At 48.0% G+C, this 14,385-nt stretch overlaps 1 protein-coding gene across 1 annotated transcript; it reads right to left on the bottom strand.

The window, feature by feature from the left end:
• Nucleotides 1-41: 41 nt before the first annotated feature.
• LOC131479429 (cyclin-dependent kinase 10-like) lies at nucleotides 42-12,382 on the bottom strand (the record flags this gene model as incomplete). Its single annotated transcript, XM_058659935.1, is given in 10 exon segments — nucleotides 42-297; nucleotides 1,254-1,428; nucleotides 2,622-2,727; nucleotides 5,389-5,524; nucleotides 6,149-6,298; nucleotides 7,312-7,523; nucleotides 8,496-8,570; nucleotides 8,572-8,612; nucleotides 11,124-11,279; nucleotides 12,205-12,382. Coding segments are annotated over 10 exon segments (1,485 nt in total), but the record flags the coding sequence as incomplete, so codon positions are not given.
• Between the last annotated feature and the right edge of the window lie 2,003 nt (nucleotides 12,383-14,385).

The following is a 14,385-nucleotide window of genomic DNA, read 5'->3' on the forward strand; positions in this document are numbered from 1 at the left end:
TAATTATACATGTATCCGGTGTCAATGCAGGGTCCGTCTACCTGCCGCTCAAGCAGGAAGCGACGGGGCGCGTCCTTTGTAGTGGCCGGCGATGTGTAGATGGGAAGTGTTGCAGAAGAGCTATGTCTCATAAAGAGATTGATAGACAAATCTACAATATAGGAGGTTTTCAATGGGGGTGAAGCTGCACGACACACCATCAAGACTACGAAGATCCTAGACTCCACTACCATCCAGGTGACTGCGAAACGGCAAGTGATGGGCAGCACATACCACAAACCCATGATGCCGTAGGCCCTGGGGTGCATGTAAAAAGCAGATTACGTAAGTCAAAAGCGTTTCATCCGTGTCGCTCTCGACACTCTGTTCAGAAGCACACTAGTCTGTAACCACTCTACTTTTGAAGCTCAAGACTTCGCTTTAAAGTTCTAACATCAACAAAATGGGAAGCCATAGCGTCGCTGTAAGTTCTCTATGCCTTTTTGTGTACACAGTGTAGGTACAGCGTAAGCTAGCTGGCCTGATGGACTTGCACTAGATTATGTTCGTGCGGCGGCGGCCACAGCTGCAGCAGCTGAAACCTGTTTTGTATCACCTCTTGTCTATATGACCACTTCCAGTGACGACTTAATGCTTCGTTGCCTGAAAAGCACGTGGACGTAATGGGAGCACGTACCAAAATCACATGGGCTACGGAGAAGAATGCCAAAGCCTGCTCTGCTTACACAACGCGTATGCAGCGTTGTGTAATGCCAAAGCCTGCTCTGCTTACACAACGCGTATACAGCAGGAGAACCGCTCAATCGACAAGAAAGCACACAGAGGAACTGGAAGTACAAGAAAAACGACGTGAGGACTATGGCTGAGTGGAATACTGATGGGATGGAAAGGGTAAGGCAGCGAGTTGTGAACAGATCTCCTGGAACAACAGCACTAGGACTACTAGAGATTGATCTTAGGGCGGCCAACTACAGACGGAGACACACCGCCTGCGGCGACACGGAAGCTGCAGGCAAAGGAAAAAAAAAACAAGCGGGAGACGGCAAAACTGCAAGAGGAAAAAAGACAGCAGGAGGCGGGGAAGTAGCAAGCGTTTAACACTGTGCCGACAGCAACGGTAAACAATGTCTTACGAGACAGCGGGTACGATTTGTAGTCGATTGAGAGAGGCTCTTGTGTCGAACACAAGCCTAGAGGAAACTTGTCGAACGTTAGATGCATATAGGCAATCCGCGGCAGAAAGACAAGCTCACCGCGAGGGGCTGCTTCTGTTTGTAGCGAAAATAGACTCCAATGGCGGCCCGCCAGCTGCACCACGGCGCTTGGATTTATCTTCGTTCCTCTGCTTTGCATACAATTGCGACGAGGCGAAAAGCAAGCTCACACAGCTCATAGGCGGCTGTTCCGTGAAATAGGGGTGTAATAGCGCTGTAGCAGCACAAAGAGCACACACAAGGCTGCACGTATTGCCCAAACCTCGGTATGTACGTGCCAGCCCGGATATGTAGCTATCAAGGTCTTAAGTGGCCCTCCACACTCAGAAAAAAACATGTCCACACCAGTTTAAATCGCCCGCACTCGACCAACTAATTTCACTACATGACAGTATACCTATGCAACTGCCGAGAGTCCGACACCCCGGTGGAAACGTGCACGCCCGTCGGCTAATTCTGCGACTGCCGCTGCCACTCTTGTATGTATACAGACGATTTGTGCTAAGATATATCAGATTATAGCCGTGTACAAGCAGGCAAACGGCTGAAAAAAAAATTGTGGCCGGCACATGCGAGGTTCGTGACCGTAAAATAAGTTTGTGGCCGCAAATGAAGTATCAAGAACTCGTATGTGTGCACTCACACAACGGCACGTATACACGCTTGTCGGGCCTCTGCATCATTTTCTACCGATTGAGCACACATACTGATTAATATGTGTGCGCGTTCATGTATGTATGTATGAGTAGATATATCTAGGCGCTTACGTTCACATATAAATATGTATATATATATATATTTATATATATATATACGTATACATATATATATATATATATATATGTATGCTATTTATCGTGTCACGAATGCTGGGGACCATGTATGAATATTGCGATGCATACACATTAAGGCAGGAGAGAATGGCTCTCGGTAGGATGACACGGCCAAGAGCGCGCGCTAAAGCTGTTTGGATTAGGAGGGAATTTTAGGAGGGCCCCTCTGTAAGGTGATTGGATCCGCACGGGTCTGGTAGCACGTAGCGTCGCCGTGCACCTGTGAGACACAATTTTAGGAGCACGGCGAATAAGTGGCAAGTTTTTCGGGAGACGCTGAACAACAAAACGGTCTCTAGCGCACTAGTGAGGCGTGTGACTGGCATGCATGCACGGAACAACGCGCACTCAGAACTGACTTGAGTGCGACACAGAGACGTAGTCAGTAGCTAGCCGCACACAATACAGAAGCAGACGCTACAGACTGAATAGAAACGATGGGCGCTGCGGCCGTGAGAGACACTAACGTGGGAGCACAGGACAACGAACGGTATAGAGAGGGATTTTGAAAATAAGCGCAGTGAGAATGCAGTCTGCGTGCAGGTACCATGTGACTGATATGGCACGTGCTGACCATCTCTAGCGGAGATCCGCTTTGCCGGATTGAACGTGAGAAGCTGATTCAACAAATCCAAACAGTTGGGTGTCTCATTTTTAAAAACTTCTCTCAGGGTATTTGTCTGAACAAGCCGCACACAGAAACATGTGCAGCAGCAGAGAGTGGTTGCCACACACGAACCAAAGGCCTGCACAGGATGCAGCAACATCACCGGGGGTCAGATGTTATGTCAAAGGAGATGCAGGCAAATCAGCGTAACGACCATCAGCACTACATGCAACATTCGTGGAAAGCAGTACGAAGACACCGTGGTGGGAATGTGTAGGAGTCATAGCAACAGAAAAAACGTCAGCAAACAAGGACACATCCCCCATAAACGAACAAAGGTGCTTCTGATACTGTTGAGGAGACTTAGCAGGTGAAGGGCATCTGGGCGAGAGAAAGACGCGACCGAATGGAACGGAAAACTACACGCCAGCTACACTCAACATATTGAGAGACGAGGCTAGCCTTCAGCTGAGTCGTAGCGGTTGCGCACAATATAAGACACAGTACATTGCACATATACATGTACAGAATGTAAGTACGGCTCATCATCACCTTTAACATAATTACACAGACAAGAACATGTCTGTAGACGTATGCACTCCCTCACGCAGTTAACAGGAGCCAAAAGCACAGCTATAGGAAATTCCTGCGTGCGTAAAGACCCACCCAGCGTACCGGTGTTCACCCCAGATCTATACTTCAAAGCATTACTCTCCCCACAGCAGGAGGTTTACAACGAAAACGACGGCCCGTCAGCTGGTCTCTGTAAGCTATAGTCACTTACTGCTGTAGGCCTTCTCCCCCACGCATCGGGGTAGCAGCGGCTGCGGCAATACATATGAAAATGTGTTTGAAGCGAAATATATGTCATGATCTCTCCCTCGCCATGGGCTACGGCTCCGAAAAATGAGTACGTCGGTTTATCCAGGGCTCTTTTAACACTTCACATGCCACGACTTCCACCGGACGTCAACAGCGGAGTATCAGCAGTCGCAACAACACTTACCTCTCGACATTAGATCCCCAGCACTCACGCACACGAAGTCGCCTTAAATAGCTCACATCTACACATCCACATGTGTCCTGGTAGATTTAACACCAACACTAGCGTGCGCAAGAGCCCATTCACTATCCACTCGCTATTCACCGGATCAACACTCGCTGCGTGTTTGTTAAGTACATCTGGCGCACAAAATCCTCCAAAATCGCGTCCAGTGTACCAAACAGAGCGACTGTGCATACGGCTACTAACAGCCGCGAGCTCATAGACAAAAATAATAAAGCCAAGGAAGACATGAGAACGCTCGCGCCTGGCATAGAGATGAAACACAAGAATGTAATGTTGCACATCACAGTAGCTGAGCTGTGAGGCATATATATATATATATTATATATATATATATATATATATATATATATATATATATATATGCGCTTGTGTGTGTGTTTGTGTGCGTGTTTTGGACCTATTCTCCTGTGTACAAATTGTGAAGGTGATGAGGAGACGCGTCTTTATATACGTCCGTGTGTACATGAGGCGGCTCTTCAAGACACGGGAGAATCAAGAGCTCAGCGTCAAGAGAGGAATGTACGCTCTTGAAAATGCTCTGTACTCGCCATCACAAAAGCGTGCTGGTCTTACATAGCGCTGATGCATGACGTGCAAGCATATGTACGACCCACACAGCTGAAGACACAGCCACCTTTGATAAACCAGGCGGGCAGGAGATAGGAGTGCGTAGCTTCACGAGCAAACGTGACGGCGGCCATGCCGTTGACGTATTCACGTTGATCACAAAGAATAAAGACTCTTAAACTATTTTAAATGGTCGTGCCAACGTGAGAGGATAACTGAAGCTCGTTGGAGCACTCCTTTTTCTCTCCCTTCCGTGCCCTTTTGTGTGGTGCAACCTGGTGGGGGGCTGGCGCCTGTGTGTCTACTGCTGAAGTGAGCCTTTGCATGGCCGTCTCAATTTTGTGAGACGGTAATCAGAAATGAAGATAATTCTTTCTCCAGTTCCCTTGTGTACGGCGCACCAGTGTGTGTCAGTGCTCTTGCATGTAAACGACTAAAAATGTTGGGGACATAGCGTTCGATTGAGGTGTTCTCCGGCCCGGCCAAAGAACCTTCGGCTAAGGCATTTGCTTGTCATGTTCGCCTTCTGCAAGGCCTCTATTCATTATAAAGCTCGCTAATGTATCACCTGCACCGGGCGTGCCGCGTATAGAGTCCCACCTGCCGCTGACGTAGCTATTATCTATAAGCACTAAAGCACATATCCGAGCGCTTACAGACAAGAAGTACGGAGGGCTTACAAACCACGAAGTGGTATCGTATGTGTCAGTTGACAGGTGTATGCATGGTGTACTTGTGCGCACACATCCCAAAGTTTTATTCTCAGCGAAAAATGTGCCATATAGCAGGTGGTGCCTCATGCAGACGTGCACTTAAGGGGTGGTTGGACAGATATGCACGAGAGTTCTTTTGCAGAGTATTTCCTGGATAGATGCTCGTTTCCCACGCTGACAGGGCAAAATGCGCGCGAACAATCCTTTCTGATAAGTTGATACACGTAGCGAGAGAGAAAAAAAACGATGGAAAGAGGGTTGTAAAGTGTAGGCAGAAGCCTACTCCATCACCACGCGCGCACTACTGTGTCAACAAGCACACGCGCGTATGAACTCGAGATATATGCAGTCTAGATATATATATATATCAGTGTAAGGCAGGTACCTTTCCCTGTGGCAGCTTGAGCTGCGAAAACGACGAGGGGGATTTTGGTGCTGGCCAATCTTTTTCGCTGGGGGTTCCCAACAGTCCGCACATTAGTATTATCTGCTCCTGCTCTGTTCTTCCAGGCATGAACGGCCTGCGCGAGTGACAGCATCCGCAGCAAAAGGACGACGTTACACAAATGTATCTCCTACCGTCTTCCGTAACAAGCCCCGTCTATTACTCGGATACAGCGTCGGCTTACGCTCGCAATCCATTTATCAATAGGTGGTGTGCGTCAGACCCTGTACAATTACGTATACATGTACATACATATTCATATGTAAAGCCAGCAATGATGTGCGCCCAGATATATATATACATATATATTTATATGCTTCTGTACAGATATATATATTATTTATATATATATATTATATATATATATATATTTACGCATGTACGTAATAACCTATGCAGGAATAGTACACTTTTCGTAGTGACAGCGACTGCGGCCGATATGGACGAAGATCTGCGTATTTTGGCCAGTTACGCACACATACCTACGACGCCTGCCTACAAACATAGAGTTATAGGTATACATATGCGTATGAATATGTATATGTATATATGCCGCCGTACAGAAACAATGACCATAGCAAAAGCATCTGCTTTGGCAGTCGACCGTGTTAGCGAATAAGCCGAACGCGTAAACTGAGTACACAGGGAGCTCCCGCTCCTGAAGTACATAAACGTGAACATTTGAAACGTAGCTACGTACTTGTGAGCCAGGAGCTCCCCAAATATGCATCCTACAGCCCACATATCAATCTTCTCGTCGTACGAAGAAGCCCCAAACAGCAATTCTGGCGCTCGATACCACAGAGTCACCACCCCATCACTCATAGTTCGCCCAGGCTCGCTGTACATTCTGTAAACACACACACAACAGTGCGCAGACGCGCATATACAAGGGTGCACAGAAACGCGTATACAACAACGCAGAGACACGCACATATCAGAGCGCACAGAGAGGCACATATAACAGTGTGCCGAGACGCACATATAACAGTGCAGTGCAGAGACGCATATACACCAGTGCAGAAACGCACATATAACAGTGCACAGACACGCACCTATGACAGCGCACACAAATGCGCGTATAACACTATACAGAGACCTGTATATATACAAGTGTATGCCTGCAGAAGTGTATACATGACATGTTAGGCGTATGCTATGCGTACACGTACACACGGTATATATCTCTCCGCTCCTTACGCTACGGTAACTTGAGAGTTATACGTGTGCATCCACGTGTACATAGAGGCCCCAGAAAGCCGTGACAGTGATTGTAGTTCATGTATGCACGCACACTGAAATATATACACTGAGAAAAATATCAGGCAAGGAAAACATACAATATCGATTCTCTGGGCAAGCCATTATAGTTGACGCTGCACGCCAGCACATACGCACTGATGCCTTCTTGTGAACACTGGCACGATCGTATGCCTATACTGCTGTAAGTTGGCTCACGCGTGTGCATATTAGTATGCTCAAGTAAGATTATTGGTGCATCCCGCGTGCGGATCCTCAGTGTATTTCGCGTGGCTGCGAACAGGGTTGCACACTACAAGTATATACAGGAGCGAGTGTACATTTCCATATACGCCCGCAAGTGTATCCAGAAGCATGCGAATACGGCGGTACAACACATGTATACATGTGGAGCATGCGTACACACCCATCGGCTAACAACCGATCTACACACACAGAGATATACGTGTTCGACGCACCCAGACGAGCCAGTATAAGGACCTAAGATCTGGGCAGCATGCAGAGACGAGCTGTTTGGACAATCCCGCGACTCCCGAACTCGCTGAAAGCATCATACGTCAGTCTGTGCTTCCACATGTAAGACTCCAGTGTGCGCACACGTACCTAGTAAGCCCGAAATCAGCAAGTTTGACACAGCCACTAGAGCTGATGAGAATATTGGAGAGCTTGACATCTCTGTGCATAATAAAATTTGCATGCAAATGGTGAAGGCCTTGCAACAGCTGTTTCATTATAGACTTTATTTGACTGGCAGAAAACGGTTGCGAACGCGCGTCCAGCAGCACGCCTAGATCACCTTCGCAGTGCTCGAATACCTGGGCACGAGGGACGCAACAGCGCCTTACGTAGGGAGCGTCACAGACTGAAAAAGTTATAATTCTTGAAGGACTTCCAATGGCTTGCAATATGTATAGAGCCAAATGTCTCCTCCTCAAGGTAAAAGCGCCCAACGCTCACGTGTTGCTAGACACTTGAACTTCCTGAAGGACGTAGCGTGTTCTGATGGGTAGACGGACGCCTACATACTCAGTAAGGCGTTTTTAGACCCACTCGTACAACTCTTTTTACCCAAGGGATAACATTATTACGTCTTTACACGGTACACACAGAATAGCGACAAAATATTGACCCCCTCAGCGAATAACGTGAAGCCCTCTGGGTGCTATTTCTGTGCACGCAGCAGCAGGTGTAAGACACTGTAGATGTCGTGGGGCCCCCATTGTATCAACATATGATACTACATACACAAAGTCGTGCGCATGCAGAAGTACAACAATACGCATATGACGAGAATACTGTGGGAGCTGCATTCGCTGGGACGAAGGGGTCACAACATGTGCAACATGTTGTCTCCGTCGTACAAGTCAGCGCATGCACGCATGAAGAAGTACAGCAATACGCGTATGTTTGTATGGACCCCTGCACACGCAAGATCACTCTGCAGGCGTCAACGAAACGAGGATTTCAAGTGATATCCACTGTCACAAAAGTCAATATGCTTGAATACAGGCTCTTCCTTAAACACCGGATACAACAATCCTACGTATATTTATATATATATACGGAGGGGGGCTAGCTAGTACGTATATAGATTCACGGGCTCCTGAAAGTATGATGATTGACAATGTGAGCTCCTTTCCCAAGCTCAAAAGCTGCGCATACTTTTTTCCTCTGTCCCCTTTACTGAGTGAAAACGGCACTTGTGTGGGCACGAGTATCGCAGGCGTTATAGAAGGGAGAATGCTAGCTTCGAAAGGACATGCACAGCATTAGCGATAATTACTTACGAGATATACGGATCGGTCTCCAGTGTATGGCTGCTGTTCCTTCGGGTCTTTCACTTTCGGCTTTTTGGGGCTTAAGCGTGCTTGACATATCTGGTCCGCACACGACTTCCAGCAACTCTGCGCGAAATAGAAAAAAAAAAAAAGTAACAGTTTCCTGGGCGCCATTTTCAGGACCTGGTGAGTTCAGGAAACTAGCAACATCTAGACGAGTGGTCAAATGTATGTGCGAACATACAAGGCGATATAGCATCATATATATTGAGAGAAATAGAGCGGTCTTAGACTCATCTCTCAGCAGCACACACATGTGTACATACATACATACATACGCACATACATACATACGTATGTTGCCTACGTTCAAGTGTGTTGTGTATGTGCCACCATAGCAGCAGCTGAGGTGTTATGAATACAACAAGCCCTATACGAGCACACATAGCCACTTGCTAATTCATTCTACATGGAGGTTTGTATGATGGTACCTATCCGAAGTCAAGATGGTAAGACGAACACTCGTGAATTTCCATTATGGGAAAGTCTAGAAAGAGGACGAGCTGAGTATATGTGGCGGAGGGACGACTAAGCGCACCAACGGCTAAGCGCACCAGTCGTGCGGTGAAGAAAGCTCACGTTCGTTGACACTAGCACTTTCCACAGCTCGTGTATAGTCTCGCATCCTTCTCATACAGATTCATATGTATATATATACACATACATTCATATGTATGCAGATACACCCCTGACTGTGCCTCACAGAGATAGGCGGAGTAGGGTGCCGGTGCTTGTATAAAGGGACGTCCCATAATACGCCGGATTTACCCATTTCTGAAAAAGAGGAGGTCACTGCAAGCTAGACTGTTTTGTCAAGGCATCGCATGACCAACGTCTCGAGAAATGTGGGTCTGACGCGCTTGCCTTCGCAAAGGCGCGTCTGCCGCAGCCTTGCGCACACGCAAAACCTTCACAGGCCGCACTACCATCAGTGAGAACTGCCACAGAGAGATCTCTGCATCTAGAAGCGACGCATGAATTACCCTCGCTGTACTTTGTTGACGGTCCCTCGTTACGATTCAGGCAGCTACTGCCAACTGAAATGCCAGCAGCGTGGCGTCGTTTTAAAACATATACTGACAATCATGCATGCATGCGCAGTCCGAGGAAGAAATGTCTGGAGAGCGCAATCAGGTGAACCTGAGAGCTTGACCAGCGGCAGCCGCAATCGCCACAGTAGCCGCACAGTCGACGCTTGGTGTAACTCCGCGGTCGCCACATGAACACGAGGGCTTTTGTTGTCAGCAACGTTCGCGACGTATACCCAGGTCGGCCTTGTGGACCCGTAGGATGCATGTATATACGAGAAAAAACGACGAGAGATGTACATATATACGCAGATACGACAATAATAATCACCCAGAGTCGGAGGGCACCAAAGCGCTCTGTTTGAGAGAGCAGTACGCATCATGAAATCTCAGCACGTGCGTGAGTGTCGACAAAACACAGAATGCCCAAGCAGCTCCCACGGTGGCAGGACATCTCTGCGCAACAACATTTGTGACACCAATCGCTCATCCGTTTCTTCTACTTCGAGCGAATGACGAGCAAAACTGCCAAATGCTGTCTGCACCACAATACGCATGCGTTTTGAGTAGTTCCCTATTTTCCGTCGCGGCATGGACGTTGTAATATCACTCAAAACAACTAACCGCTGTGGCGATTGCTGCTGCCCTCACTCATCATTCCCCGCAGCGCTACTGGTGCTCATTAGACCATGAAATATTCAATAATGGGCTTCCAATTGATGTTTTGCACTACGCCTAGGCCTGTGGATTTACAATTTTTTGAAGGCTTTTGCATCCAGTACTTTCCCAGCAGGAGCCGTGTATAAGCTTCGCTGTATACTACTTCACCGTTAGCAAATACAAACTGTCAATCTAAGCCATCCGGAAGCAAGCAATCGTTAAATCAGTTATTGTCTCTTGATGTGCATGGCCTGTTGCGCTGTGCGCGTGCGTGAAACCTTGGAGGCCGACAGCCACTACAACGAGCCCCACATACCTTAGAGTCAAGTCAAATGGTCAGAGCGTCATTTTCACAACACAAGCACTAGACTGGGCATGACAGACTACAATTTCTGCCGCTACTTGTGCTGAGCTAGAAAACAGCTGCTGCCATTGTACTGCACAGTTCATAGAACCTACACGCCGCTGCTGCTGCAGCACTGTTCTTCGAGCTGCATTCTCAGCTTATTAGAGAGTACATGCTTCGATATATGACTTGCCTTAGGGGCCTCTTTCCTCACGCGGCAGTATACAAACAACCCAAAAGCACGGCCACTTCCAGGCTACTTTTGGAGACACGCATAGACCTCGCCATTTTCGGAGCCATCTCAAGCACACTCATGACACAGACCCACAGTACAGAGATGTCCATAAACAAGAGTATCGGTAATACGGAAACGTACAATAGGACGCTAGCGTGGAGACCCGTGAAATGTAAAGAGCGGCATGCAAGCCTTCCGTATGCAACTGGAGATACAGAGATGTACAGCAACACAATACCATGAAAACCACTGAAATGTGCACAGTGTCTGCGAAGTAGGGGGAACTATTATTGTGAAGGGGTACGCACCAACAATATTTGGATGCTGCAGCTGCTTGAGCAATCCAATCTCCCGCACAGTCGTTCTTGGAAATCCCTCTCTGCTGCTCTGATGTTGTAGTAGCCGCATTTGTTTCAGAGCCACCATCACTTCCAGCCGCCGGTCGTACGCCCGCCATACGCGGCCTCCAAATTGACATGGTGGACAAACATTGCGCGCAGACGCAGCCACAAAACCACAAAGAAGCGCATTTTCAGGTAACTCGTGCAGTAACGGAGGTGTAGCTATGTGTTTACGGTTGATGCACACCCCTACGTCGTCGAAACAATGCATACGCGTGGATATCACGAATTTCCCTATGACGAAGAGAGTCTGCGTGACGCCACAGAAAAGAGTCTGATGGTATGCTGACGACACTCATTCACAGGGGTGCTACGTGAATAGACTAGCATTTGTGGGTTGCGAAAAGTACCTCGTAGATGTCCTGTTACGCCGAGATGAGGTCTCTTTATCTCCGCAAATATCTCGTAAAACGAGTGCTGGAGAGGGGTTAGCTTCGGTGGTAAGCGCATATTACCATGCATGCGGTGTGAGTGCAGCCAGCTGCAAATTGATTCCTAGTGTGCTGGTCCTGCTGATCATGAGCCGGCAAAGAGCACACTATTAACTACAACGGGAACTGGCTCTCTTCGCACGTGTCTTCACCTCTTTCACTGTACCACAGGGATCGCGGTGCGCTTGAGTTATTCGCACACGGTGGTCCTCACAGATTTGAAGCCTCTTGACTCAAGCATCTTTCTGTACACGCCTGTATATCTTAATGCTTGCAAGTTTTTGAGTAACCTCACTGCTTCCATAGAAACCGTGTCGCTGTCTCGAAGCTGTGGTGACTGGAATACGCAACACATCGGCACCGGGCTTCTTTTTATGAAACATAGTGAAAGATCTTCACACTACGACCATAAAAAAGCGAAGCTTTGCGTCTTACTCATACATGCCTACGCATTGTATCGGGTAAGCTCATACCAGTCTTTCTCGTGGCAATGCAAAGACACAAAGATGGAACGCGCGTCCAGACAAGGCTAATGTCATGCCGCTTCTCAGACATACCGTAGGTCCCCTCCCCAATAATCTCTTGGAAGTCGAAGTCATTTAGAGAGCGGCAACTTCCGTAGAGTGTGTCTCGAGGCTTGACGTAGTCTTCGAGAGTGGGCGAGGATGAGGTCTTTCCCGTTCCACCACTTCGACGCGCAAGAGCGGACAGTGTCGAAGCACAGTGCGATGCCATGGCGTCACAATTTTGTGCCGCAGATTCATTCTTAGGGTTTCCTTACGCATACAGCATGGTGTAGCTCTTTGTGATGTACAGCAAGGTCCAACCACGTCAGCCGTTGGTGGAGGAGGGGCCAAAAGTCATGTGTAGTTCACAGTGCGGCACGCAATCCACAGGTTTAATTGCTTTCCACAGCTCAACTCGTAAAGAGAAGCTTTAAATCTGAGGTGGCAATCATTTGTTGTAATCAAAAAAATAACGTATGTGCCGCCTGGAACAGCCCTTACTGTGAATATGTGAGTATCTTTACCTTGATGTGCGTACTGTACTCTTCTTCGTGGGCCAGCCCCAGTGTGCCACAAAAGTTTCTCTAAATTATCCACCCCGATAAGCATTATGTAGCTATTCTAGGATCTGGCAAATTTCGTGGATTTCGAAAGTCCGCACATTTCTGATACGCTGCACCGGCAACATCAACACAATTCTGTAGAATGTGACGAGCTAAATTGTTCGACACGCACGTATGAGCTGCACAACCAGGCTGCCGGACTGCGGGAAATACGGAGCTTTTCATATGGGCGCAGTTCAAGATGGCAACGCGTGCTGCACGATGGAGCGGAATACGGCGAACACAGCAAGCATAAAGGATATCACCTCGAGGAACTCTAAATAAGTCACAGCGGTCGTATAAGTAGCTGTCCTCCCATTTAATTTCATCTTTCTGGAATCGTTAAAATATTCGGTAGGACTGAAATCAACTAAGTCGGCACGACAGATCTGCTAGGATGGTATCAGAACTCTAGGCTTAGCACAATGAAGGCACAGATGTCAGCGCACAGACTCCGTTAAAGGATAGTTTTTTGACGAGAAAACCGTTCAATTCACAAAAGGAGAATGGAAGGCGAGCATACAAAGTGCGACCCTTTCGTACGAGCAAGACCACGTGGACATGATGTAGTCAGCTTGCCAGCTGCCACCTGTCAGAGGTAGGGCATACTGTGTGTTCCCTGTATGCTGCCCCGCGAGACTGCCCGGCAACACTTTATGATGAATAAACGATATGGTGACGCGCGGTGTCTTCTCAGCCAGTATACTCCTCCGTGGCGAAGGCTGGCTAATTGAAGTGATTACTTCACTGTGTTAGCTGAGCCCACGACCTGTTGGGCAAAAAAATGTGAGGACTTCGCAACATTTTCTCAGCCCAGGACGGACTGGTTATAAGAGTATGAAGACGCCCGTGTGCGTTTTTAACTGGGAGACAATAGTGGTGAGTTTGCAATGCAGTTCAGCTGCCGGTGACCCGTCCTCTGCGTAGCACCACTAGCAGCGCATTTGAACGGGCTTGCGGGTAGGCGAACGCTATCACAAGTCCTGTATAGATCTGTCAGTTTCGATAAAGAATATGGAAATGAAGGGTAGTGAGGAGCAGTCTACGGCACGCAACTATATGTACATATACCTTTGTATATGGAGACACATCAGAGTGAACCTGGCAGAAAAGCTGGTTGGGGGGCATTTGCAAAGGGCACACGAAAACTTCCTTACTATAGCACAGAACTTGAGCTGCTAAACGCGATTCTGTCCTGTTTCCGCGCTGCAGGAAGCAGATCTGGAGTGCGGTGAACCCGACTGCAGCAGAACATACGAACTGCTGCGCGCTACGGCATCTGCGCATGCATGTCTACCTGCACCGCTCAAGATACGTCGCGCCATGTAGTCGGCACTTCATGTCGAAACTTCGTGAACATACAGAAAAGCTGCAACTCTAATTTCTTTTCCTCCCCTTGTGTATGAATTGTGGAGGCATGTGTGCGCACACCATCTTCTTATCCGCCTGCCCCTGCGGATAAGGGCCCCAATATGGCTCGAAGGTGGAGACTGGGACACAGGCCGTGCACTGTCGTGGGCGGGTAGGTCCTTACAAAGGAACGATTAGTCATGTATCCAGGTTGTGATTCATATTGTGTGTGTGTGTGTGTGCTGGCACTTGCCTGGAACAGATTTTCCGTCCATGTACA

The sequence above is a fragment of the Ochotona princeps genome, unplaced genomic scaffold (genome assembly GCF_030435755.1).
Source record: "Ochotona princeps isolate mOchPri1 unplaced genomic scaffold, mOchPri1.hap1 HAP1_SCAFFOLD_3011, whole genome shotgun sequence".
In the NCBI taxonomy this organism is placed as follows: Eukaryota; Metazoa; Chordata; class Mammalia; order Lagomorpha; family Ochotonidae; genus Ochotona; species Ochotona princeps.